The following is a 26804-nucleotide window of genomic DNA, read 5'->3' as shown; positions in this document are numbered from 1 at the left end:
CCTGTGTTTTTTGTTACATTTAGTAAGATTGAAAAATGATCGGCCGAGGCCCCAACAGCTCTTCCGCGGGTTCCTTCAGCATCCTGGGGTATATTTCATCAGACCTGAAGGCTTCTCAGCTAGAAGCGCCTTTGCTGCATCTCTGCTCACCAGGACCCTCCCCTGTCGGGTTTGTCCCCAGCCGGTGCTGCTCAGCCCACCATTCCTCTGGATGTAAAGAGAGGCCAAATAGGGAGGCTGGCATTTTCTGACACCGAACCTTTTGGGTAGTCTGTGAAACTTTCTGAACAGGGCCAAGTCCCTAAAATTCCCACTCTGCATTGTGGTGATGATGATGATGATGATGATGATGATGATGATGATGATGATGATGATGATTTATTGAAGTTGCATGCCACCTGACGCTCAGTGGCTCTGGGCAGTTTGCAAACAATTGTCAGATCAAGAAAAGATAATGACAAAAGGTGGCCACCGTGATGAAGCGAGGGGTCTCGCTCTCCCCCGCCAAGGGCCTGGGTGATGTAAGGAGGCCACCCCAAATGCCCCAATTACCTCCCAGGAGAAAGCCAAAAACATGCCTGAATGTTTTTGCAGGTTTGGGGTCCCGAAAGGCATGATGGGAATGTGTCTGCCCCCACATTCTGCCCACTGCCCTCGATTTGCCAGCCAGAGCCTGAAACGGCCTCTGTTATCGGGGGCTTGGCAGAAACCAGACTTTGGCGGCTACTTCAGGCTGTGCCTACACATTCCGGCTTCTGCAAGCCCGAAGGCGGCTCCTCTGGCCAGAAGGCGGTCAGAGTGCCCTTGTTCATCTTGCCGTAGGTGTCAGGAGCTGTGCCAGACGGGACCCCCCCGCCTTCTTCGCTCCCAGCAGCGGAAAGGGTACAGTAGACTCCCAGGAGCTGCTCTGAACCATCAGCCCCTCAGCTCCGGGTCAGTTTCCTGGTTCACTTAGGGACCATCTTCTTCCAGGCGGCTGACCGCAGTAGCAGGAAACCATGGCTGTTCTCCTCGTTTTGCGGTGGGTGGCAAAATGCACCTCTGGGCCAGCTGGAGCAGAGATGGTGAGGGTGCTTTCGGCCCTGGGCCAGGCCAGGGCGGGTTGGCCACGCTGCCCTTGACTCATCCGGGCTCTGCCTTTGTGCCTTGCAGGTGCCGGCCCCCTGCTGCCCGCTGCCTGGAAGGGCACCCCTGCTGTGGCCGCTCCCCCCCCTCCTCTGTGCAGGCACGCTGGAGGACCCACGGTGGGCCAAGGCCGCCATCTGGCGGGAGAGCACGGGGGCCCTCCGAGCTTGGCTGGGCCAGCACCTCCAGCACCCCTATCCCAGCAAGGGGGAGAAGGTGCTGCTGGCCGTGCTGAGCCAGAGAAGCCTGACCCAGGTCTCCACATGGTTTGCCAACGCCCGTCGCCGCCTCAAGAAGGAAGACCGGCTGCGTGGGGTCCCTCGGCTGCTCCAGGCTCCGGGCGAGGACCAGGAAGAGGCTGAGGACAAGGACGAAGAGAAGAAGGGGCAGGCTGGAGGCGAGTGGGCAGGCCCGGGCAGTAGCCCCCAGCCCAAGAGGCCCCAGGCCCTGTGGGGGAGCTCTGGGGCTGCAGACCCCTGGTGGGAACCTGGGCCAGGCCCTGATCCACTCCCCTCCATTGGCCAACGTGTGGCAGAGCGGTTCCCCCCTGAGCCCAAGCTGTGGAGCACGGCTGAGCCAGCCACTCACCCCCTACCTGGGAAGCCTCCCCAGTGGGTGTGGGGCCTCTGTCCCCTGAGAAGGGCCTCTGGCCTCTGGGAAGACCCCAGATGTGCACCCTGGGAGGGGAAGAGAGATGTGCCACCCCCGGACTCCGATCCCTGGGGCCACCCTGGGGAGTTCAGTGGGGCTGAAAGAGACATCGCTCTGCCCTCTCCGAGCTGGTGCGCCCTGGAGGTGTTGGACTACAGCCCGCACGAGGCTCAGCTGGCATGTCAGCTGGTCATGCAGGCTTGTGGCTCTGCACATCTGGAGAGTGCCAGGTTGGGAAAGGCTAGGGCCAGCAGGGCGGACCATGTTGTAGGGTCTCTTCTCCGTACAGGCGTAGAGGGCAGCCCTGGAACGCGCCGAGCTGCCAGGCAGATGAACCCTTTGGGGCGGTGGGTGGAACTAGAGTGAACTAGGGTGCAGTGTGCCCTTTCCCTCTCTCCTGGCAAGCAGCTGCAATTGGCAGATTCCTTCCCCAAATCCGAGGGGTCCACATGGCATAATGGGAGACTCAGCCTCGTTGCTTCTTCTGTGAAAATTCCCAAAGCTTTTGTCCAGCAGTGCTTGTGATGGCTTCTCGTGGGGTGGGGGACAGGCTTGCTGGTCTCATCTCTGACCTCACCACACTTTCCAGCTGTCTCCCCTCGAGGAGAACTACTGTCCCCCAGGGATCCCCAAGGGAGAGCCATCAATGGCACATTGAGGCTGGACCAGGGCGAGCGACCACAAGTCAGGCCTTCTGCATCCCAGGCCGGCTGACGCGGAGCATTCCAAAAGTCCCAGATTAAAACAGTGTTTAAGTGGATCATGGATCTATTTGGGCCAGATACCATTACTGCTTCTGAAGTGGTTAGAGGTAAACTAACTATGGTTGCTAAGCCAATAACCCTTCTTTCTAGAAAGTTGAAGCCAGTTAATGAAATTGAGCGTAATTATTTACAGAATAATGGCTTGAACCATTTAATTGTCCTGATGAACCAATGGATGTCACATTGAACAGTGTGAGATTAGTTCCTTGTGATCTTAAAATGAAATTAATGCAGGAGAAGATTTGCTTTGCATATATATTGGACACCTGAGGGAATGTTTAAGAAGGGTTGGTTCAATGGCTTAGTGCTGGAGATGCAATTTAGGAGTTGGAACTTTAACTCTCACATGGTTTGATCTTGTCCTGTTACTGTCACATTATGGGCTGATATCAACATTATTGCCAAGGTAACTCCGGATGAATTGCTGGGCCTTAAATAGACATCCTTTCCTTGGCCGTAGCCCATATTGGTAATGTATCAAGACAACAAGAAGGGTAGTCTTTTCAGACGTGTGGGCTTGCTAAAATATGACCATATATCACTGGAAGATGAAATCTATATCTGATCTGCAGGAATGGATGTTGATATGTGTTGTTTGTCAACATTCAATTTTTTTTTCTTTTTTATATCAGGGCAAAGATGATAATTTCAACCAAAATGACCAGGGGGTGGGAGTGGTGGAGGGGGAGTTGTTCTTTTCCAAACCTTTCCCACCTTTTCATTATTGTGATTATCACTTTTATGCTATATTGCTTTCTTAATATAACACACTGTGTCTCTGCTTTTGATCTGTTCATTATTTTGCCAATATATTCTTTAAAAAATCAGGATGCTCACTTGGAGAGTAGTGCCGGCCCCTCTCTTCCTGCTTTCAGCACTGGGTTCAAGATACAAGGACTGGGATTTTGGGATAGATAGCAGAGGCCGCTGACAGTCCATCCTGGTCTGGTTGAAACTGTCTAGGTGGGTTCCCTCCCCTCCATCGAAGGGCACGGCGTCCACCTGGCACTTAAGGAATCCGTGGCAGCCGGCTCGTTGTGATCCTGGGGCCCCGGAGGACCCAGGCTGCCGGCTGACCTCGCCTGGCAGCTGTGTGAGCCTCATCGTCATTCTGAAGACCTGTTCCTTGCGCTGTCCTTTCTCAGGCATGGTGACCAGAAAGCGACACACAATTAAATATCAGTATGGCCCTTTCCTTCAAAAGGCCAAAACAAAACATCATTCGTGGCGACTTTTTTCTTAGAATGGCTTGTTAGAATACCCAGTTTCCCTGTTGTTCTTATTCCTGTTTCAAATCCTTTCAAAGAGTCATAGGCTCAGAAGGAACATCAGAGGTCATCTAGACCAACCATGCTCAGTGCAGGAACCACTAAAGAATTTGGGACAGATGGGTACCCGACCTCCAATGAAGGGGAACGTGCCACTTCATGGGGCAACTGACTCTGCTGGCTGGCGCTCCCCCCGATAGCCAGCCTGAATCCACCTCTCAGCAGCCTCCCCCACTGGTTCTGGTCCTGATCTGCTGGGCCACAGAGACCGTCCTCTCCCTCCTACGCATGATGGCCCTTTGCATATCGGAAGACTGCTAGCGTGATCTCAAATCAATCTTTTCTACTAAACATACGTTTTCCCGTGATCTGGACTCCTTGCTCCTGTTAATGCATCCCGAGTAGGAGCTGCCTTCTCAGCAGCTGCGTCTGCTGCTGGTCCCCGTTCACCGTGTCCTCTGCTAGGACGCCCGGGCCCCTTTCTCCCGCCAGGCCAGGTCTCCCCCATCCCGTATTTTTGTCTTTCATTCCTTCCTTTCCAGATGTGGGACTGTGTGTTTCCCCCTTCTAAAGTCCATCCTCTGAAGTCCATCCTCTTCCTTTGACCCCACCAGTCGAGATCTTTCTGAATCTTCCCTAACCCGCCGGTCACTCCTATTACTTTTGTGCCATCTGCCGATTGACCCTCGCCCCCTCCACCCCTTTCTCGGCCTTAGTGAAAGAGGCTGACCAGCGCAGGGCCCAGGACAGACCCCTGTGGCACTACTCTCCAAGCGGATGGGCAACCATTTAGGGGTGCTCCCGGGGTGCAGCCATTCAGCCAGTTAGGAATCCATCTAATGGCTGCATCGTTAGCCCATTTTGGTAAGGAGGAGATGATAAGAGACCTGGTTGAATGCTTTGCTGTGGTCGAGATATGCCGTGTCCACAGCATTCCCTTGCGCTATTAAGCCAAAGAATTCAGCCCAGCTTGTTTGTGATAGACACAGGCTGGTTCCTGTTCACTGTTGCTTTCCTATCCAGGTGCTCCCCAACGCTGCCGTTTAACCATCTGCTTGAGGACCCCCCACTATCAACTTCAAGGGGACAGATCAGCAATTTCGCGGGTCGCCATCCTTCCCGTTTTTGAAAACGGGGACTTTGCTCTCCTCTTCAGTCTTCTGGAACGTTGCCGGCTCTCCAGGAGAGCGGCTCCCGCGCCTGGGATGTGACCCGCCTGGCCTTGGAGAAGCCCTTTCAATTGGTCGTCCGTGCTTGGGTCCTCTCCTTGTCCATCCATCCCACTAGTGCCCAACGAAGGCCAGCCCGGACTCTGTTTTCCTCCCGAAAGGAGTCCATGTAACGTTTGACAGCCTTCTTCCCAGCACTCGACACCGACCCACCTTTCCCTCCTCACAGCCGATCCACAGACTCCTCACCTTCCTGTAGTTTCTGGCATTCCAGAAAGACCCTCTTTGTTGTTTGGGACCTTTCCTGGCAGCCTTTCTGATGTGTTCTAGCCTCATACCCTTCTCTGGTTATGTGTCCCAGTTCCTATCCATGCCACTTTTTCTTTTCAGTCTTCTAGAAAGGTCTGTATATCCACGCTGACTCCCCCCCTTCTGCTCTTGTAGAAATCATTTGCGCTTCGTAGAACTTCCCATCCTTCCTGGGCACTTTTCCCTCTCAGGATGTTGAGCCGATGGCTCTGACCTCCTTTGCACCTGAATGCGTCACAAGCCCGTCTTCTGAGCTCCGGGGGCCCGTCTGTCTTCCAGGAGCCCGGGGATAACGACACGGTTCTGGCACCGGCCACCTTCGCTTCTTTCCCCGGGACCTCCCTGCGGGTGAAGATAGCTGACCTTCTTGACTCTTCCTCATGAAATGGTCAGCGAAAATCAACAGGAAATTTTCGGACCTCTGACTCTTGGCAGGTCATATCCCCAGCAGATGCCAAGAGCCAACCCACTGTGGCTGTTCCGGTACCTCCCTGGGGATTTGGTCATCTAGCACGGAAAGTTGGCCTCATCGGTATCCTGTCAGGACTGCAGCTTCCAACCCCAATAAGGAGAAACCTTCTCTGGAACTCAGCAAGTCCAAAAGAAAATGAGTTTATTGAGAGTTAATATACAGTCCATGGTAGAGATGGCTGGAACTGAAAAGCCCGCGCGCGCCAACGCTTTCTTAACCCCTTGTTCCTTGCCCCCCTTCCGCCCTCCGTCCTTCTGGGGCCGCCTCCTGCTCTCACGACCTTGCCATCCTTGCACGTAGATAACAGGCCACCTGCTCTAACTGCTACTCACCTAGCCCCCCCCCCACTACTACTATGGCAGAACTGAGCAAGCCAGCTATGATGCTGGTTAATTGATTGCGAGGTTCTGACATAACTTCTGCCTGCCCGAGCCCTCTAGAGTAGGCTCCCACGGCGACAGGACATAGCTTTTCCCCCCGACAGGAACGCCTGAACTCGTCCCACCGAGTTCTTGTGATGCTGATGACATGACCAAGTCGGGGGCAAGCTGCTCCCGTTACGTGCGCCCACTGCTTTCCTCCCGAGGAGCCTGGCTGAGGGGGACGAGATCCGTAGCGCCCCCCACCGCACACCCTCCCCCGTCCGCCCACGCCCCAGAGCACCCACCCACCCACCCACCTGCCAGCCTGCTTGTGAGCCGCTCGGGACTTGCAATGTCTCCATTGACTTTGCTTGTGGGAGGCTGACAGGAAGTCGCAAGCTGCGGTCATGTGAGGTCCTCACTTAACAACCTGTGATCATGGGGACTACTGGCATTGCCGTCACTAAGCGATGCAATCATGTGAGGTTGCGCTTTACAACCGCAACACTTAGCGATGGAAGTTCCGGTCCCAATTGCCGTTGTTAAGTGAGGACTACCTGTATGTCTTCCTGTGCCAGGATTTTAAGCTCTCCCCGTTTGTTTCCATTGTCTCCGCACTGGCGTCCTCCTGGCTTTGCCCCTGTGGCGCCCTGCCGATCTCCAAGCCCCACTTCCGTCTCTCGCGCTTCTCTCTCTGTCTCTTGCACTGCTGGCCCCAGCTCTGGGTTTTGCTGCCCTCCTCCTTTGAAAAGCCCCTCGGATGAGATGGGCGTGGCAACTGCCATTCATGTCCTTCCCAGTCTTCCTGAGACGTGGCCGCTCTCTTGCCAGGACTGCCTTGTGCAGGTCGCGCAGGGAGGAATCCAGACCCGCTCTGCCCAGTCTACATACGCACCCAGTGGGTGACCTGCATCGTGTCCCTCAACTGGGAGGCCTGACGGAAGCCTGGCTTGCAGTGCCGGAATCCTTGGGGGGATGATGGTGGGTGGGTTTGAAGAGCCCCGGCAACCTGCCCGTCACACCCTAGACCCCACCCCTCCCACAGCACCCTGTCAAGCCTGCACACTGGGGCCTGGGTTCCTCACTGCAGGGAGCTACCACCTCTTCCCCCTCCTTTTCCCTTGTTTACTGTTTGACTTCGTAGAGTGCAAATCATACTTTTCCTAAAAAAGGATAACGGAGAGAGTAGAAGAGAATCATTCTCATTCAGAAGTTTGGAGAAGGGAAACAATTTCTGTCCCAATTGTTCATCTCTCTATTTTTTGATCACCTGGAATTTAGACACATCAGAGCATCAGAAAGGCCCTGCTGGGTACAGCTAAGGATGTAGATAATCTGATCAGTTCAACAAAGAGAAAGGTACAGGACTTTGTAGGATTGGGGTTTTGATTATCAGTAGGAAGCATGTCAAACTGAATGGAGGTTCCAAACCTTTTTCAAATCAGCTATACGTAAACATTTATTCTGAAGCATGTCAGATATTACCAAGCAAGAACATTACAATATTTGGAGTACCCCCATAATTTTCAAGGAATCTCTTCAATATTGTACAAAACTCTAATACTGAACACAACAGTTTTTCTTTGAAGTCTATGCTACTATACGTGCGTGTTAATCGAAGTCTTTCTAGATTGTGTTGCTGAAGTTATGAGCACGCTGGTGGGTGTTAACCTTTCCATCAGCAGCGTCTCTTTCATTCCTCATTTTGATTGAGGGTCTTTAAGGAAATTGGAGAAATTAGACTGCAACATTTAGTAATTAATTCTATGGTGACTTTATTGTCCATTTCCCCACCCCCCAAATTTATAAAATGATGCAGCGTAAGAAATTAAATAAATTTCTGTTATTTATTGCCAGAGGTACCATAGCAAAACGTCAGAAAATTAATTCTCTAGATTCAATAAAAATTTGAAAGTGTGAGAATCATCACTGACAGAAAAATTAATGTAATAGGAATTAATCCTTTTAAGGGCTGTTCTAATTACATCTAGCTCAATTTTTAAAGGCATCCGATTGATATGTGCCACCAAGTCAGTGCTGACTCTTAGCAACCACATAGATCTTCTCCACGTTGATCCGTCCCTAACCTGGACCTTCAGGTCTCCCAATGGTGCCCCCATCAGTGCTGTAATAAGTCCATCCGTCTTGCTGACGGCCATCCTCTTCTTCTCTTCCTTTCCACCTTTCCTTTCCCTGCATTAGAGCTTTCTCCAAAGTGTCTGAAGGACGACAATTTGAGCCTGGTCATTTGTGCCCCAAGTGATAACTCTGGGTTGGTTGCTCGATGATCCATCGGTTTGTTTTCTTGGCTGCCCACAGTCCTCTCAGGAGTCTTCTCCAACATCAGAGCGTCAATGTTCTTCCTCTCCTGCTTCTTCAAAGTCCAACTTTCGCTTCCATGGAGCGTCACAGGGAAGACTGTGGCTTGCATAGTGATGGCATCTGAATATCTTCTCCAAGGCCTTCATGGCCGAGCGCTCGTTTGCAGCATGCTTCTTGACTGCTTGTTCTTTACTGTGGATAGTCAATCCTAAAAGGCAGAAATTCTCCACCACTTCAATATCTTCATTGTCAGTTTTAAGGCTGGTTGTTCTACCTGTTGCCCTTAGTTTTGTCTTCTTTATATTTAACTTTAGCCCCATTTTTTGGCTGTGCTCCTTGACTTTTATTACTAGAGCCTGCAGATCAGTTGCATTTTTTGCTATCGGGGTAGTGACATCAGCACAGCACGGGCTATTGATGTTCCTTCCTCTAATTTTTAAAACCATACACAGGTTACTTTATTTATACTTCCAAATAAAGAGTTTTAAAACTCTTTGGTTCTCTCTCCCTCTGTTTGCTTGCAATACTATATTCTTCTGTTTTCCCTTTTCAACGTTTTGCTGATGAATAGTTTTCAATGGCTTTCACTTTATCTCTCTGGACAGCAGCACATCAGCCACCTCACGGCTCGCTTCCAACTCCAAATCACGAATAAACACATTAAAAGGTGCTGCTCCCAACACGGATCTCTGTCAGACCCCCCTTTGAATATCCCTCCCGCTGTCTTTTTGAAGTCCAGAGCCAAACTCTCTTGATTCTTCATCCCCCCAATTTGCTGAAAAAGTCTAGGTTAGTGAGAGACGGTTTAGCCGTTTAGGCTCTTTTTCTGCAAGCCCAGTTTCCTCTAGGCTTGATTACTCTCTGCCTAGTTGTACTTTCTGCATCTCGTCTGAGACCAGGTAAGGCTAACGGGGGAGGAAGGGGGCATCGGGGTCTCCTGTCTCTCTCGAGGGGATCCTGCCTTTCCTGACCCAGCCTCAGCCCCAGCACAGCCGCTTGCCTCGGCCTGGGAGCTGTCCTGGCACCTGCCTTGCTTCTGGATGTCCAGCGCAGGAGGAGCAAACCTCTTTTGGCAGGTCATGCTTCTGCCACTGCATGCCAGAGAGCCCAGATTATTGGGGGGGGGGGACCATTTCCCTGTCTCTGGCCCCAGATGATTAACGCTGCCAAACAAGGCAGGCTCCAGGGACCAAGAACGAGACTCCACATCTTTGTGCCCCCAAGCCAGCCAGGGTCTCTGGCGATGACAAGCGAGCGAGGCCTTCTCGTGCGTGTCTTTCAGGGTGGGGGGAGAGGGATCCACCCCCAGCTTTGCACATCTTAAGGCTCTCCCACCCCTGCCGGGGACTTGCTGGGGTCCTTTGCAAAGCAGCGCTTGCTTGGAGCCCCCCTGGCCAAGCCCCGGGCAGCTTTGACCATGAGTCAAAGGCAGGGAGGGCCCCCGGTGGCCCCCCGCCTCCTTGAGCTGCTCCCCACAGGCGGAACTGAGCACCTCAGGGAGGGCTGCGTGGGGGACACCTGAAGCCCAGAGGAAGGCAGACCTCAGTGGCTCCCAAAGTGTCAGAGCAGCGTGGCAAAGGAGCCCTTGCCAGAGGGGAGGCTCTGGGTAGCCGTTCGGCTCTGGGGTGCTTCTGCACTGAGTGGGGGTGGCCTGGATGTCCTCAAGAGTCCCTTCTGACTCGGGGGTTCAGCTTGGTCAGGCACTCCTGGGGTGCCCAGAAGCCTTGGCGGCATTGGAGGCTCTGGCTGGGTGCTTCTGTGAATGGGACCACGGTGTGGGGGGGGGGTCATTGGAATGTGGGATTTCAGGGGCATCCTGAGCCCTCGGCCAGAAAAGGAAGGGAGCACCCACCTTCTCTCCCACGAGAAAGCCACAAAACTAACTGGGCACGGGGTGGTTTCCAGGAAAGAACCTGGGGCTGATCGCCAAGCGCCTTTCCTTTCCTAACGGTCTCGTGCACCCACGTTGCTAACGAGGCTCTTGACTCAGTAACGGGCGTGCTCTTGGGGGGGCCCTGGCATGTTTCCTCTGAACCTTCCCTTCCCGGGTCCGGGCATCCAGCCTGGCGCTACCTCTGGAAGTGGGGTCGGGGCTCGGTGGGGGGATACAAGATGGAGCGCAGGAGCCAAGAAGGGCTGCTGGGGGCCAGAAGAGGCGGACAGAGGCTCCAGGGGCTCAACTTGCCCCACCATCCCTGCTCAGGTGTTCCTGCCCAGTGCTGTTAAATGTGTTGCCTGCCAGCCAGGACACCTTCAGGTGAGGAAGCAAGCAGGCTCTTGCTGCTGGGCTGCTCCTGCTCCTGCTCCTGCTCCTGGGCTCTCTCTTCCCCAGGACTCTTCCTCACCCCCCCGCTCCCCGCTCGAGAGGCCTTCGTCCAGACGGATGCGCTGGGGGCTTCGGTCTCCCAGCTCTCTGCGGTCTACCTTAAGAGCTGCCTTGCCAGAAGAGACCAAGGGGGTCCAACACTTCCAACAGTGGCCAGCCAAAATCTTCCGTCGCACTGAAAGGCAGGAAAGGGACATATTCCGCAGTACGGTGTGCAGTTGCCAGGCACGCTGCCACTATGCACCAGGGTTCGATTTCTGTGGTGGCTAGTGGCCCAGATCCCCTTGGGGCTGCTTCAGAGGCTGTTCTTGGCCTGCACGCTCTGGTGATTTCACTCTCTGGGCAGATTTCCACCAGTCTTCCCCAAACTGGGGATCTGGTTAGCTGTGACTGGCGGCAAACACGTCCACGAGCAAGAAAATGGGACACCACTCTTTCACAAGGGTGCAATACGCATCTCTGCCATCCGTGTCTCCAACTTCACGGAACCCCTTCCCTGCCCACGGAGAGCAGCCCCATCCTCTGCTGCGAGACGGGGGCTCAGGCGACACCCAGCAGCATCTGTAGGTGCCCTATGGGCCAGAGCGGGAGAGCTGAGCGAGAGGGCGGGGGCGGTGGGAGGGTTGCCGGGCCTCCAAGGCACCTCACGCGGGGAAGTCAAAGACTTCCTGGCAGACGCACTGGCAGAGGCTGTAGAGGATGCAGAGGAGGAGGGTGGAGGGCACCAGGCTGACCAAGACGAGGCCCAGGTTGGGGCGCTCCACAAGCAGGAGGTAGATGCCCAAAGGCAAGGAACTGAAGTACACCAGGCCGAGGAGGCCGAGGAAGAATCGGGGGACGGCCCGCCAGGTGCTGCACGACTGGCACACGGGCAGCGAGCCGTGGCAGGGCAAGGAGGCCAGGCTGGGCGGGCGGTAGAAGCGCATCACGTCCACTATCCCCAGCCCGTCGGGGGCTGCCGCATCCTCCGGCACCTCCAGCAGCGTGATGACCAGGCAGTCCGAGGAGCGCTGCTTGCCGTCTGCGAAGGGCTCCAGGATGCTCGGGCACAGGAGCACCTCTGGGGACAGTGGGGAGCCGCCTTGCCTGCAGAGCAGCGCCAGCACCCGGCCGTTGTCAGGCAGCTGCCCCACGTCTTCGTCTGGCACGGGCGTCTCCTGCCGGCAGAAGGGGCAGCTGAGGTTCACAGGGGACTTGCCAATGTCCGCCATCCTGCGCAGGCACCTGGCGCACACCTGGTGGTGGCAGCTGAGCAGCTTGGGCCGCCGGGCGCGCCAGTCAAAACTCTCGCAGCAGATGCTGCACTCCGTCTCGTGGGCGGCGAAGCCCAGCGGCTGGGCGCTGTCTCCCTTGCCCTTTGGGAGGGACATGGCAGCCCCCGAAAGGAGGACGACGTCTGAAGGGGACAAAAAGCAAAGGCCTTTAGAAGCCAGGTTTCTGCACTGGAGGAAGTGGGAGGAAGGCCAAGCGCAGCAAGGCGTTCCTTAAACAAACTGAGCCCTGCTTCCACAGCCACGGGCAGAGCCAAGTCCTTCCAGAGCCAGTCACGCCAGGCACCCTGCCCCCCCAGCACAGCAACCGGTCCTTTGGTGTCCCCAGTCACAGGATGTGGCACACCAGGAACCAGCAGAGTCAACCGACCTGCTGCCTCCAAGGGGCAGGATGTCCTCAGGGCCACTGCTGGGTCCTGGGACCGTGGACAGCGAGGGGAGGCGGAGGGCGAGGGAGGAGCCCCCTCCCCAGAGCTAACCCGGGGCACACCTGGCTTGTGGCATATATCTGAGCCCCCTCCCCCCCAGCTCTGCAGGAAGGAGGGAGGGGTCAGACTCGCCTGCAGAAGGAAGCAGGGCTGGACGGGGGAAAGCTGGCTGGTCTGATGGTACTCACTGGCCAGCCCGGGCACCCTCACGGCTGCCAGCAGCAGCTCGGCAGGAGCACCCCTTTCCTTTGCCCCCTCCGCATGGCTCAGCCCTGAGGTGCCGCCGGTCAGGGGGCAGTCAGGCAGCGGCAACAGGACTGCTGGAGCCCACGTGGGCGGAGCCTCGCCTTGAAAGACTGCAGAGCCCCCCCCCCCCCCGCTGTACGGGACTCCCCGGGCCGGGTCCTGCCCTCCTGCCTCCTTACCTCACTCCAGGCTCGGAGGGAGCCCGGCGGCCCATCTGCCTCTCAGGGACTGCCGGCACTCCTGCTGCCGCAGTGCCAGCTGGGCGCTCCCAGGCCACGGGCATCCGCCTCTCCGTTGCCAAGGCGACGCAGACTGAGCGGGATGCAGGCGACACTCGCTTAGCCCAAATCCACCCCCCCCCCCGGTCCTGCTTGGCAGCAGCCGCTGGCCCACCGGCCCTCGCAGCCCTCTGGGATGTTGGAAAGAGGGACTTGGGCACAAGGCAGGGGAAAGACCTGCTCTCTTGCATGCCCTCACACAGAGGGCGCAACAGCTTTATTGAAATTATTTAGTGAAATAAATAGTAAGATTCGGCACTCTAACAGACAGATTCAATGTCACTCGTTCCATAAACTCAGCGTGGAACAGCTTCTTACCCTCAAAGGAATGCGGCATTTACAAGGTAACTATTGCATCGCCGAGGCAGCTCCCCAGAATGCCCACCGCAGCCCTCCTCTGCTGCGAAACAGCTCACACCGTTAATATTTAGCCACAATCTGCTTCTCCACCTGTTGCTTCTAATGCTGTCTTAGCAACAAAAAAATACGTCTACTGCATGTTTTTAAATTTGAAGACTGCCGGCAAGATTCTCCCTGATTATTTCAGAACTGCTGGCTGCGCTCTTTGGAAACCCCCGGGAAAGAGCGAGAGGCCCAAGAAGCAGAACAAACACAGTTCCAGCGCCCAAAGAGGGGAAGGAAGATGGCACGTAGCGCGTCCTCAGGGGCTTGGCAAATGATCACGGTCGGCCAAGAACAAGCCACGCCAGGCCAGCCTTTTGTGACAGAGGGCCTGGCTGCAGCGCACCTCGATCTTGGTAACGCGCTTGACAAGATCTGCCATTCACACATTTGGCCAAGGGGAGAACTGCGGGTTAGACGTTTCTGCCACATCAACAGTTCTGTACTGCCTGGAGAAGATGGGACTGTCCTCAACCTTCACTTTCAAACAACTATATAAATGACCTAGAGCAGCAGTGTTTCCCAACCTTGGCGACTTTAAGATGGGTGGGCTTCAACTCCCAGAATTCCCCAGACAGCCATGTTGGAGTTGAAGCCCACCCATCTTAAAGTCGCCAAGGTTGGGAAACACTGACCTAGAGGATGGGAGGAATGTTCATTAAATTTGCGGATGACACCAAGCTAAGGGGATTAACACTGCCAAACGACAGAGCAAAACCACCTTGAGGGTTTGCACAGGGCCAAAATGATGCTCAGCGACCAGAAAAGGTCCAGAAGCTGGGCAGAAGAAAGGATCAGGGAGACCTAGCAGTGTGCATGAAGACTAGGGGTCCCAGTGCACCATCTGCCGAGCAAGCAGCGTGACCCAGCAGCTAAAAAGGGCAATGCAATCAGACTGCATCCAGATGGTTCCTCTCTGCCAGTTTAATCCACGCTTGGAGAACCACGTCCAGTTCTGGGCCTTGCGTTTAACTTACACAAGAGAAGATGGAGAAGACCTGAGGAAGGTGTCTACCAATACCCGAATGGCAGACCTATTCTCTGCTGAAACTGAGGGCAGGTCAAGGAACAACAGGCTGAGATTAAGAGAGCTGCTCTGGGTATTTTGGAAGAACATCCCAAAGGCAAGAACGATGGAACAGGAGAAGAACCTGCCTGGAACAGAGATGGACTTCTCTTTACTGGAGACTTCCAAATGGGGATCGGATGACTCACCAGGGAAGGATGTGTGGATTCTGGGGCTGGATTAGATGATGATGGTCTCTTGTAATTTAAACATCGCCAAACGTTTTGCAAAATAATTTCAGCAACATTTGAGCATTCTGTCCTCCATGAGTAACAAAATCAAATTACCACTGGCTTCAGGGCTTTCACACACACTTTCTGGAATGTTCGGCAAGCACTAGAGCTTGAGATTCACGAAAATCTTCCCTCCGCCTTTCCGGTTATATGCTGCTTGCATCTTAAATACTTTTATTATTGCAGAAAGTCACTGCTTCTGAGTGAACAGGTCACTAAGAGGTTAGAACCCATGCATTTGTTATACGTATTCTCTTGCAGATTTAGTGTCCCTCCTCAACTAGAATTCGAAAGGCTGTGTGGTGGGACGGATGTCCTGAACCCTACCAACATGAAGCACAATGCAAGGAAGTCAGAGTGATGCCACGTACACCTTGAGGGCCGGAATTGCATCCTCACAGCCTATGTATGGTGCACCGTGACCCCCTGGAACTCCTACTGCCCTGGCTGACTAGCAGGGGGCACTAGTTGACCCTTGTCAACTCTTCATGTGGAAGACCCTTCCTAGCAGCTTTCAGGGATCTTCCACGTAGAAGAGGCCTGAGTCTGAAGCAACTCAAAGGCCCATCCAGGCCAGCTTCTGCTCCTGCATTGACCAGCCAGGTCCCCCAAAGAGAATCCTGCAAACAGCAGGAACGGAGGCCAATTGCCTTGTGAACTTATGTGATCAGATGGGCGTTTGCTAGATTCATTGCTTCGGTAATCCTCTTGAAACCTGGGCAGGCCCAGCAAGTTGCCTTGGCAAGATGGGCAGCCGTGTAACTTGAATAAAATAAATAAATGAATGAATGAGTAGCAAGACGGTGAGCCCAAGGGGCCAATTCACCCTCCAGGAACACTTGAATCTAGTGCTGGTGCCACTGTGCTCCCACAGCCACAGGAGGGGGGAGGGAGGCAGGACAGGTTGTGTGGCTGAAGCTGTGAAAGTAGACAGCTGTGAGCAGATACGACAATGGGGTTTCTCGCAGCAGAGAAAAGCTCTGCGCTCAAACATTCAGAACCAAATTACCCAAACTGGCCAACAGCCTTGCCGCTTCATTGGCACATCTGGCCAGAAGGTGCCACTTTAGCAGCAAACCCTTGAGTGAGCTCACGGCTGCCCCCGGTCCAACCCTTCGCAGGAAAGCCACTGAGGTCCGGGCACACGGTAATGCTGGTTTTAATGTTCCTAAGAACTAGAAACAAAATCCAAAATAGACTTTCCTTTGCTCTTAAGTCATAAAATGGTTAGCACAGTTAAATTAAACCCTTAAAAAAAACAAAACCCCTCCTAGAAAGCCAGGAGCCTCAGGTGGAAACAAGACAACTACAAAAGGCGGCCGAGACCTTCTGTCCACACACACACAGTCCTTTGCTCTGCAACTGACAATAAACGGCGCCAGTGGAAATATGCAACGGGCACACTTGGAAAGAACTGGGACGAGGCAACAAGAGCAGTCACCACATGGACACATATTTACACTACTGATGTGCACGGGCACCATCCCACCTGCTTTTCCCACCTTCTGCTGCGAGGGCGGCAGCCCTGCCCCGCTTCCGCAGGGCCTCCAGCTGTCCCCCCCCGCCTCGGCCAAAGGGGACTTGGTGGGGCAGGAGGCACTGCCCTGCTGGGCACAGCCCAAGGAGATCTGCAGCTCATCCGGGGGACACGAGGGCAACAGGGGAGGCCAACGTGTCACTACCAGCCCTCGGTCCAGCATGCTGAGGTCAGCCGTTCCCCTCCCTGCTTTGGACAATCTGATTGTCCCTCTCTGCCTGTCAGTCCGCTACTGATCAATTAGGGGTCGACTCTCTGCTGGTACTCTGCTCCCGAACTGTCTCTTGTTCCTTGTCTGGAGCTGAAGAGGTGGCGGCGGCCAGGGTCCGTCCCGAGTGCTTGTAGGTGGTGACCAGCTCCTGCAGGCGTTCCTGCGTTGGCTCCCACTTGGCAAAGCCCGCGTTGTTCTGCAGGAACAGGACTGCTGTGTTGTGCACCGCTTTGTAGTACATCTCCTCCCTGCAGTTGCGGAAGACCAATACTCAAAGTCCCCCCGAGGGCTTGTTCACCCCCTGCCACCGCCCAGCCCTTAGGGAGGGGACAGCACACAGGCTACAACGCAGCGATGCAGCGCTTGCTCTGCACGGGGCTCGGGGGGGAGCAGGCGAGGGCCCTCCTGCTTTGCCTCGGAGGGTCACTGCGAGAACAGTCGCGGCTGCCCAGCTTCCTTTCAGGCTCTTTTCAGTTCCAGCCCCCAGCCGGGGAAGATGGTGCTGGACCCAACGGCCCAACATGCGGCAGCCCGAGAGTGTGTCCACTGGGCAGATGGCCAGATGTCTCCACGAAGTTCACTCAAGGAAGGCGCAGAAGCGTTTTTGGCACCTGCCCTGGAAGGGCTTTCGGTGCTTTTATGCATCAGGTCACGCAGCCGCCCCCGCCCCGCCTTCTTTTTTCGGCCCCCAGACTTCCTTTGGCTAGAGCTTCTTGTCGAAGGCTAGTGCTCCGGGGGACGCATGGAGAGAGTGGGAGAAGACCCTGCTCAGGGGCTGTGCCCCCCCCCGGGAAGGAGGCTGCTGCAAAGCCCGGCCTCAGGAAAAGAACCCGGCAAACCCAGAGACGGGCTGTTCCCGCTGCTGCGTGAAAAGGAGGTCCCTGGAAGAGGGAGGAGGACACCAAGGCGCTCCTCTCACAGAGCCCCCCCACCGGGGAAGGCTTGGGAGGGAACAGAGAACGAAGAGAGGGGGAAGAGAGCAGTCTGGGGTAGCAGCGAAGGAGCTGGCCTAGAAACCGGGGGGGGGCGGGGAGTTCGAGGCCCCCCCTCAGGCATGAAAGCCGGCTGGGTGACTTGGGGCCAGTCCCATTCGCTCAGCCCAACCGTTCTCACAAGGTCGTTGTTGGGGGAAAAGAGGAGGGGGCAGGAGGATCAGGGATGCCTGCTGCCTTGAGTTACGAATACAAAGGTGGGATAAAAGCTTCGCCAGATTCCCGGCTTACTTTTTGCATACGTGCTGGGAGCCGCTGCGGTATTCGTGGTCGAAGGCCGGGAGGATGAGCTGCTGGCGCTTGAAGCGACTCTGCTCCATGCGAGTCAGGGCTGGCGTGGGGGGGTCTCGCCACTCAGGGATGAAGACAATGAACGACAAGGGCTCGCTGGACGTCTCCAGCAATTTCTAAGGTACACAGAACAGGCAGAAAGGCCAGCCAGTGAGTGACTCGCCCACCTGGCCTCCGCAAAAAAGGGAGAGCAGAGGTGCCCACGCCCTGCGGCCCAGCCTACCTCAAAGTGAGACACCATGGCATCCATCAGCTCCTCACAGAAGGGGGGGTTTGCCTGAAACGAGCCGCTGATGGGAAAGAAGTCCAGGCAAGGCCTGAAGGAAAGGAGGAGGAGAAGGAGGAGGAGGAAGGGGAGGAGGAGACGGCCAAAGCCAGTGAGATGACCGGGGGGGGGCAGCCCCTGGGAAAGATGCCCTCCGCCCAACCCTCTTCCCCAGCGTGGCCCACGAACCACGCTCAGCGGGCCGGGTCCCGTCTCCTCCTCCCACAGCACCCGAGCCCCAAGGTGGGCGGGGAGCTCCCCCACGGGCACTCACCCTCTTGATCCAAAGTACCCGTCCGTGTCCAGGAAGGCCGAGCAGTATTGCTTGAAGTAACAGTTCAAGGGGGAGGCAAAGCACTCGAAGCTCACCCCAAAGAGCTTGTGGAGGGCTTCGAAGACATGCACCGGGAGAGCCCCCTGCAGGCCAGTCCCTTCGTAGAGCCCGACGCCAAACATCATCTGAGGAGGAAGGACGGAAGCCCTTGGGGAGCAGAACTCCAGGACAGGGTGGGCCTATCTTCTGGGCCAGTGCCAACCTGCCAGCCCCACAGCCTGGCCCTCCCCCCACCATCCTCCTGGCCCAAGCCCAGCCGGACGGGCCATACCTGGTATCTGCGGAGAAGGCACCAAACCCTTGGTAAGAAGCGCTCAAAGACCGAGTCGTCAATGCAACTGTATCGATAAAGCAGCCACTGCAAAGGAAAGACGGGCGCTGCAAGAGGATGCAAAGGGGCAGGGGCAGGGGCTCTGAGCCGCTGCCCAGGAAGGGCCCCCGGCCCCCTCCTGTAGTCTGGCTTGTTCCGTGCCTCAAAGCCCCCCTCGCCCCACAGATGACGCACCAACTTGCTGAAGTAGCTGCGGCTGACTTTCACCATCTCGCCCTTGTAGCGCACGCAGACCAGGCTGTTCTCCACGTGCATCTCCACGTTCGGCAGCGGGGGCGAAGGGACGGCCAGCCGCACCGGATAGCAGTAAACGAGCCGGTCCTGCGCATCGGGAGCCTCTACCTCGACTGTGGGCGATGGGAAGTTAGCCCTACGTGTACCGCACCCTCTCCCCATCAAGCGGGCTACCCGAACCACCGGAGAGCACTCTGGCACCAGAGTGCCCGCCCGAGGAAGTCAGCCCCGCTCCCTCCACCCGGGACCCACAGAGAGCGCTAGGACAGGCGGCTTCTCTGCTGCCCGCCCTTCTCCCTTGTAGCTACCAGATATGTTGTGTTCCTTTAGGATGGCCAGGTGCTTCTCACGAATGCGCTTGACGTACTCCAAGGAGATGTGGTAGATCTTACTGCAAATGCCCTCCACCGAGTCTTTTGCTGCGGCAGAGACGTGGGGACCGCACTGCTTGCGCAAGTGCTCCAGGCGGTCCTACACAGGCAGGAGAAAGAAACGGCTCTTGTGAGCTTCCCGGTAGCCGCTGCACTTAGCAGTGTGGAACACCTGCTTTGCGCTGCTTCTCTCTGTGGTGGAAAACTCGCCCAATAAATGCCAATAACTGAAGAGGATCCGAACGATCATCTTATTTCCAAAGCCAGCAGGCTACACCGAGCTACTGGTCTCTTCCACCCAGACGAGCCGGGGCAAGAACTCCAAAGTTGATGTGACTTATATAAAACATTGATGCCGGACAGGACAGTTTGAGTGTCCCTATGCGCTAACGGGAGACGCAACAGAGAAATAATGGCTTTACAACTGATAAGGAGACAAGATAACTCTAAGAGCATGGAAGTCACAGTGTGAAGACATTATAGACGTACTATTTGGAATGGCGGCTTTGACAGATGAGAGGGGTCAAGGCTCTAATTGTCACTTTAACAAACTGGCCCAGTAAGTAAAGGAGGGGGAGAAATAAGGAGGCAAAGCAGAATCTACCACCTTTGCTCAAAGCATAAATTCTATTGCCGCGTATTCACACATGGGCAATAAACTGGCACTTTAACAAGAAATCTGTACTTAGAGGACCTACACAGAAATACAGCTGGAGACCATGTGCAACGATGCATTTGTGTATAAAGGCATGATTACAAAACAGTCCAATTCCTGTTCCATCCCGCACATCTCCCTGAAGAAAGCACACCAACCATGTAGTCCTCCTTGGAGGCGGAGCGATCCCGCCGCAGCCAGCTGAAGGTATCTTCTACGTTCCACTTCACCACCTTCCTGCTGTCCGGAGAGGCGCTCCTGCACACAGAGAGAAATACCTGCTGGCTCTGAAGGCCAAGAAACTGAGCCTCGGTTTAACCTGCCTCTGGAGAGCCTGGTCCCGAGGCTTCTGCTCCCCCGTCTGGGGGCTTGGGCCCTTCCTTCACCGCTGCACAGTGCCCACCCCCCTTCCCTGCTGGATTGCCTTCTGGGAAGAACAGGGTTCCCCCTCCCACGCTAAAATAGCTAAAGGTGCTCCAACCTGGATTCGATGAGCCGCTTTGCAGCCTCGGCATATTTGAAGAGCAGCCGCTTGGCTTCTTCCCGGAACTTGATTCGGGACAATCTGCAGCGCAGACAGGAGAGGGGAAGGGCTGAGGGTTGGGCACCAGGTGGCCAGCTTCGCAAGATGCCCTGCAGGTCACCCCTTTCTAGCTATACCTGATGGGAATGTCATTCATGATTTCTCGGAACATGGAAGGAGATACAACAGGCTCGCAGTTGCTCGGCAGCAAAGGATCCGTCCCTTTGTCCACCACCTTTCGCTCGAGCATCCAGCGGTTGAAGGACTCCCGTGGAGGATCAATTCCTGAGGGAGGAGCCGGAGACGGACAGGCGGGCTCAGCTGAAGCACCCCCTGAGACAAGGCCAGCAGTCCGTAAGGGTTAAGGGGAGGCTTTACCCTCTCGCTGCTGGCAGAGCTCCCGGTAATGCTGCCGCAGCTTCAGCATCAACTGAGATCGGAGCAGCTCCACTTCAGGGTGTGGGGTCAGCACTTCGGATGGGGCCCTCTGCTTAATGACTGCGTTGGTCTGAATGTCCAAGTCCCAGTAGACTCTGCAGAAGGAAACCCATTTACGGCAACAATTGAAAACCCTTCTAAAGCAATACCCGCTCTTGCTTCAAAAACCCAGAAAATTGCAATGCAGAAAAGCCCATCGCCACGCGGATCCTAAAAAACTTTGTCCAGTTTCATACGCTATGTTGGTTTCACCAGTAAGGATCCACAGGCCCACAACCTGCCCTTGCAGACCGACAATGGGCTGGGCAGGAAGGCCTCCTGGAAGGCACATAACTGGAAAGACCCTGCCTGGTGCTTTATGGCAGTGAATCTTTATTAGACATGGGGCTTTTTCCCCTTTTGAGCTGACGACTGCACAGGGAAGTCCCTGCAGTTCTCTTGGGAACATTTCCCAGAAGTGGTTTGCCCTTGGCTGTTGCTTCCTCGGGCTGTGAAAGAAGCCCAAAGCCACCATCCTGGCTTCTTGCCTAAGGCAGGACTAGAGCTTACAGTCACCCAGTTTCTAGCCAGGTGCCTTAATTACTACACCAACTGGTTACTATCTGGGGTTAAGCATTAATATAGATTCCAAGACTGTAATTGACAACTGGGAAAACAGGAGAACTGCCAAAATCAGGGGAATGTGCGAAACTGCAAAATACAGCTGTTTGTGCAGAAAGAACGGGATTATGAAATAGTAAGCAGAACCCAGGTTTTTGTGACTGCCCGTGATTAGAATCACTCTCTGTGGCAGGGCCTGGCCTATGGAACAGCCTCTCTCCTGGGGTCCAGATGGCCATGACCCCGTTGGCCTTTCCTAAGGCACTGAGGACCTGGATGTTCCCATAGGCATTTGGGCCAGAAGGCTCAGTGAGCCCTGTTAGTTGATCATTTTAGCTCTTTTCTTTTTAATAGTAATTTTATTAAAAATTACAAATACAACAATAAAAACTAATACAAACTGAAAAAATGAAAGAATAAAAAGAAAAAATAGAATGTGCAGAAAAGAAAAAATAGAAATGAAACAAGAAATAAGAATACAGTAAAGGAAAAAAATATTTACATATAAAGAAATGACTTCCCCCTTCATTCCAACAAGTGTAAACAATTTCAGTAACTTATCACCTTCTCTTAAAATACAACAAATAATCTCTCTGTTGATCAGTTTAGTTCTTGTCTTTACTGACTGGAATTATTTTTAGACCTCAGACACATATTATATTATTATTATAAATGTTGTTGTTGCTTTTGGTTTTAACCCTCTGCTCACTGCCCAAAAACACAGGTGAGAGACAGACGCTATATAAATTGCTTAAATAAAAAAAAAAAAGTTCAAAAGATTGTGCATGAGAAAAAGAAGACTGTAGACTATATTCTCTGAGGATAGCCAAACTTTCTGAAATGCACATTTCAAAAGCTAAACTTGCACCAAACAATTGTTAGAAAGGAAATACCCAGTTTTTCTTTCAACAACATGCAGGGCAGGATGAGAAAGAAAAGCCACGGATTTTCTAAGTGGCGGTGTACGGGGCTACGCTAGGGTCAGCTGAAAGCATACTGCGGGCTAAGCCTCCTCCTGCCCAGCAACTCTCCCAGATTCACCAGAGGGCATCCCCAAGGTCTGACTCACTCGGTGGGCCGTAAGAGAGCCGTCTGCCGGTCTTCAGGAGAGACGCCCCACACCTTCAACAGTGGCGTCCCGGGGGTGCTGGAAACATTTGGGACTGGCTGAGCTGTGGGGTTTCCTGGTACCTCCATCTGAAAGTGAGAAACGCCTTTGAGCTTGGGAAAGGAACAGGCTCACCCAGCAGCAAGCACCAGCTCGTCCTCATGCCCCTCCCATGCCCCAACCCTGAACTGCAGAACAGAGGCGGACGGACACTTGTCACTGGGCTCTGGGAACTTCTGGACCTTCCAGTTGTGAAAGAGATGAACGGCAGAGCAAGGAAAACAGTGAGGCTGAGGAGGCTTCTGGGAAGGCTGCGCCAGGGACACCCAGGTCTGCTGGAGGGCCCAGAGTTCTTCAGGTCACAAGCAGGCGCTAGCCTGCGGCCCTGTCGACTCCCCTGTCACACCAGCCGATGTTGGCCCTTGGAGGCAGACCAGACGAACAGCGAAGCCGCGAATGCTAATGCTACTTTTATTGAAGGGTTACAGAAACAGACTCTTGCAAGTCTGAATAGGTCTCCCTGCTCCCTGCCTTTATCCTAACGAGAACTAGGGAGGGTCAAGCCAGAGACGCTTCTCAAATTTCCTTCCTGCTCCGGACTGCTTTTCTCTTACCTGACCACTGCTTTGGCTGCGGCTCTTCCTCCTGTTCCTCAAGGTTATTCTCACAGCCCACTGCAGCCAGGCTCTGCCATCACAACCCACTACCCCAGCTGGCTGAACGCTCGGTGTTTTGGTCTGCCTGAGAGCTATGGGTCCAAGAGGAGAGGGCACCCTACCTTGGGCTTTTTTGCACTGTTGCCACTGGGCTGGCCCTCCTCAGAGAGCCTCCGTTTCCACATCCTGCTTTCGGCAGTGGTGACTTCACTGGCTCCCCCTTCAGCGGGCATTGGAGCAGCATTCAGACCCAGAGGGTCGGACTAGGAAGCCCAAAAGAGAACTGTTAAAACGAACTCTGGTGTCCTGAAACAAGCCGCGCAAGCAGCTACCAGGATCCTCCAAGGGGCCATGCCCCAGAGCAGCCAAACCAGCAACTCACAATGACGTCATGTTGCCCCAGCAACGGCATCTCCCAGAGGGACTGGTTGGTGAAGCGGTTGAAGTAGTAAGGGCGATTCTCACGTTTGCTCCAGCACTTCTCCCAGCCCGCCTGCACCAGCTCATCTGCGGGTGAGGTAACAACATCCAGTGTTACGGGGGGAACGGGTGTTCTGGCCACCCACACCAGCAGTTTCCCAGAGCCCCTGGCTCTGCTCCATGGTCAAGGGTTACCTGGCAAGTCCTGCACCAGACGGGCGGGTTTGGGGGAGCTTGGCTGGTTTTGGTGGGAGGTGCCGGGAGAGTGGCTCATCAGAGCAGCTTCCTCCCTGGAGCTGCCGTGGTTCTCATTGGCCATTTTGCAGCATTGGCACTGGGGAAACAAGGAAACGGCATCGCTACATCTCCTGCCCACAGCCAAACCCACGCGCAACGCAGAAGAATGCTGGCATCGCACCAGTTGACTGTCAGGGGACCTGCTGAATCCTGCCAACTGCAGAACTCCCAGAACCCTGTGGGGAATCAAGTCCGAATTCCACCCTTGTCCCATTAGGAGAATCCTAGCATCAAGGGGGCCGATCAAAAACACGGACCGTTTATTCAGCACTCCTGAAAAGCCTGCATAGGAGAAGAGAGGAAGGGGATGGGGGACAGTCTTCCATGCTTCAGGGCTGTGAACCAATTTGCCACACTGTGGTACTTGAGCGGCCTCTCGTACAAAACTGGCATAATGTGATTACTATGTGATTCAACTAGGGCGATCAAAGCGTGCCAACTCCCCTTCAGTTTCTCCCACTCAGGCCCTGCTCAGTGCTCTTCTCCGCGCCAGCTGCTAAGCTTTGCTCCAGCTTTTTTTATCTTCCTTCTACTGAGGGTGGGGGCCACCGATTTTAGGCGCATGCAAAGCCCCGCACGAGGAGCGGCGAGAGACGGCGCGGGGCTCGGAGGGTGAACCCCGCAAGAGCAACGGCGGGACTTGGTGCGTGCAGCCCAGAGAGGAGGGGGCCGGGGAGACGTGGAGGGGCGTCGCAGAGCACCCGAGGAGAAGACGGGAACCGGCAGGGGGGCTTTGCGGGGGGGGCTGGGCTAGGAGGCCTCGGGGGGAAAGGGCCAAACGGCGACGGTGATTGCTGCTCTCCGCGCGCCTAAACGCCGCCGGAGCGGAGCTGAGCGCGCCGTTCGGGGGCCTGCCCTGCCCTGCGGGGCGCGGAGGGGCTCGCTCGTGTGCCGCCCACCTCCTCCTAACAAGGCGGCCCGGGCGCGACTCCTCCCGCGCCGCGCCCAGCCCAGCCCAGCCCCGCCAGGGCCGCCAGGGCCGCCCCGACTCCGCCAGCCAAGCGCGCGGCCCCGGCGAGGCGCCGGGCCGGCCTCCCTTCTCGTGGCGCAGGAGCGGCGCGGCTCCGGGGCCCGCCCACGTGGCCGCCCTGGGGAGCGCGCCGGACCGCTCCGCCGCCCGCTGCGTCCGCGCCGCCGGCTGCTCCGGGCCCGGCCCGGCCCCGACAGGGCCGCGCGCGTCTCCGAGCATCGCGGCGGGGCGAGGGAGACGGGAGGCGGCGGCCGGGCCGGGCCGGTCCTCCGCTCTGAGCGGAAGCAAGCGCCCGAGCAGCCACGGGGAGCCCGGGCTGGGCTGGGCCGGTCCGGGCGGCGGGCTGCCCAGGCCGAGGGGAGGAGCGGGCGGCGGCCCCCTGGCCGCGCCGCGAGGCGGCCAGAAGCCGTGGGCTCCGGGGGGGGCCGCGCGGGGGGGGCCGCGCCTGGCCTGGCGGGGTGGGGGGGGCGGGCGGCGAGGCTCCGGCGGGAGCGGAGGAGCAGCGCGGACGGGGCGCCGGGCCGCGGGGCCTGCGAGGGGGTCACGTGCGCGCGCGGCGGCGGCGGGGGAGGGCGGGTGCGCGCCCAAGATGGCGGCGGCGGCGGCGCCTCCTTTTCCTCCCGCCTGCGGCTCGTCAGCGCGGAGGTTCCACCGCCCGCGGGCGCCACGGCGCGGCGGCCCCTGCTCGCCAGGGAAGGCCTCCGTGCTCGGCGTGCCGCCCCTCACCTGCGGCCGGGGCCTGGGGTCGCTGGGGGTCGCTCAGCTTCCCGCCGCCATCGCACCGCTGCCTCACCCTGGCAGCCGCCGCCGCCATCTTGTAATCGGGACCCGCGGCGAGCCGCGCGCAGGCGCCGGACACGCCCTGCCGCGCGTTCTGCGCACGCGTCGCTCGGCGGGCCCTTCCGGCCGCGCAGGCGCACTTCGGCCCCGGTGGCCGCCCCGTGGGGGCCGCGCATGGGCAAAGCAGGGGTGGAAAACGTGCGCGGGCCAGGCTGCGGGCGCCATCTTGGGGGAGAGCGGCCTGCCGGTCACTGCTCGGGCGATGCGGGGGCGCCGCTGAGGGACGCCGCAGGCTCCACCCGGTTCCCGCAGCTGCTCGCAGGCCGCCCTTCAAGTCGGCCTCTCCGCGCGGAAGGGGGGGACCCGCGTGAGGCCGCGCGTGTTCCCGCCGCGGGAAGGGCGCCGATCCTCAGCCGGGCCGCGGCGCCTGCGGGCGGGGGAGGAGGAGAAGGGCGGCCGGGTGAGGGGAGAGGTCCGCGGGCGGCGGGGGAGCCTCGCTCCCGGCCTCGGGCGCCGTGCGGGCAGGGGAGTCCTGGCGCGCTTCCTCCCCTCGGCGTTGTGGGGCCGCCTCGTCTGTCCTCCTGGGCGGGAGAGCCGGGGAAGGCCGCGGGTCTTGCTCCGGCCGCCGGTGGCTGGAGGGGAGCGCTGGGACCGGGCGCGGCCGCAGGCCAGGCCAGGCGGGGGCGGGACGGGACGGCGGCCGCCGACCCCGGGAGCTTTCAGAGTCCTGGGCTTCGGATTCCCCGAAACATACGGTTCACTCAAACAGTTTTGTGTTCCTTCGACAGGTTGCACGGCCTGAAAAAGTTTCAGAACCTCTGGTGAGGCTCAAATTGGGTTTGATGGTAACGGCCGTAACGCGCCGTTGTGAGCAGGGGCGCCGCCTCACGGGGCTTGTGCCTTCGCCAGCTGGGCGTAGCGTGTCTGTGAAGGTAGCAGTTAAGCTTCGTTAGCCTGGGGCTGGGGCTAAGCGTGCTGTGCGAGTGTGCCAACCCTGGGTGTGCAGTGCAGTGCACGCTGAAGTGGATCACTTACGAATTCGGCGTGTTACACAGGCCCAGAAATCTGGTGATGTCTGATTCAGGGGTTGAGCCCCAGT

The 26804-nt window shown here is 56.6% G+C and overlaps 2 protein-coding genes across 2 annotated transcripts; both read right to left on the bottom strand.

The window, feature by feature from the left end:
- Window positions 1-7971: 7971 nt before the first annotated feature.
- On the bottom strand, window positions 7972-12836 carry LOC103049279 (E3 ubiquitin-protein ligase RNF182-like). Its single transcript, XM_088154493.1, has one exon. It carries the CDS (start codon window positions 12136-12138, stop codon window positions 11413-11415), a length of 726 nt encoding a protein of 241 aa, XP_088010619.1. The 5' UTR covers window positions 12139-12836; the 3' UTR covers window positions 7972-11412.
- Window positions 12837-15835: 2999 nt separating this feature from the next.
- On the bottom strand, window positions 15836-25787 carry PCIF1 (phosphorylated CTD interacting factor 1). The gene is made up of 16 exons (XM_088154465.1): window positions 25652-25787; window positions 23854-23992; window positions 23621-23745; window positions 23361-23501; window positions 22544-22671; window positions 20815-20969; window positions 20574-20721; window positions 20395-20478; window positions 20072-20171; window positions 19196-19358; window positions 18828-19000; window positions 18594-18680; window positions 18263-18447; window positions 17947-18040; window positions 17664-17839; window positions 15836-16688 (listed from the first exon to the last, which is right to left on the bottom strand). Exons 2-16 carry the CDS (start codon window positions 23975-23977, stop codon window positions 16466-16468), a joined length of 2106 nt encoding a protein of 701 aa, XP_088010591.1. The 5' UTR covers window positions 23978-23992; window positions 25652-25787; the 3' UTR covers window positions 15836-16465.
- Between the last annotated feature and the right edge of the window lie 1017 nt (window positions 25788-26804).

The sequence above is a fragment of the Python bivittatus genome, unplaced genomic scaffold (assembly GCF_059951505.1).
Source record: "Python bivittatus isolate LINGU-HERP-01145 unplaced genomic scaffold, Pbiv_v1 ctg000700_np1212, whole genome shotgun sequence".
In the NCBI taxonomy this organism is placed as follows: Eukaryota; Metazoa; Chordata; class Lepidosauria; order Squamata; family Pythonidae; genus Python; species Python bivittatus.
Note: the sequence above shows the minus strand (reverse complement) of the source record. Positions and strands in the feature narration are given on the sequence as shown.

Coding starts and splice junctions, on each gene's coding strand:
- LOC103049279 (XM_088154493.1), bottom strand. CDS start 12,138: ATGTCCCTCCCAAAGGGCAAGGGAGACAGCGCCCAGCCGCTGGGCTTC.
- PCIF1 (XM_088154465.1), bottom strand. CDS start 23,977: ATGGCCAATGAGAACCACGGCAGCTCCAGGGAGGAAGCTGCTCTGATG. Junction 23,746..23,853: donor TCTGGTGCAGGACTTGCCAG/GTAACCCTTGAC, acceptor CCTCACCCGCAG/ATGAGCTGGTGCAGGCGGGC. Junction 16,689..17,663: donor TCCCAGCACGTATGCAAAAA/GTAAGCCGGGAA, acceptor CCGCAACTGCAG/GGAGGAGATGTACTACAAAG.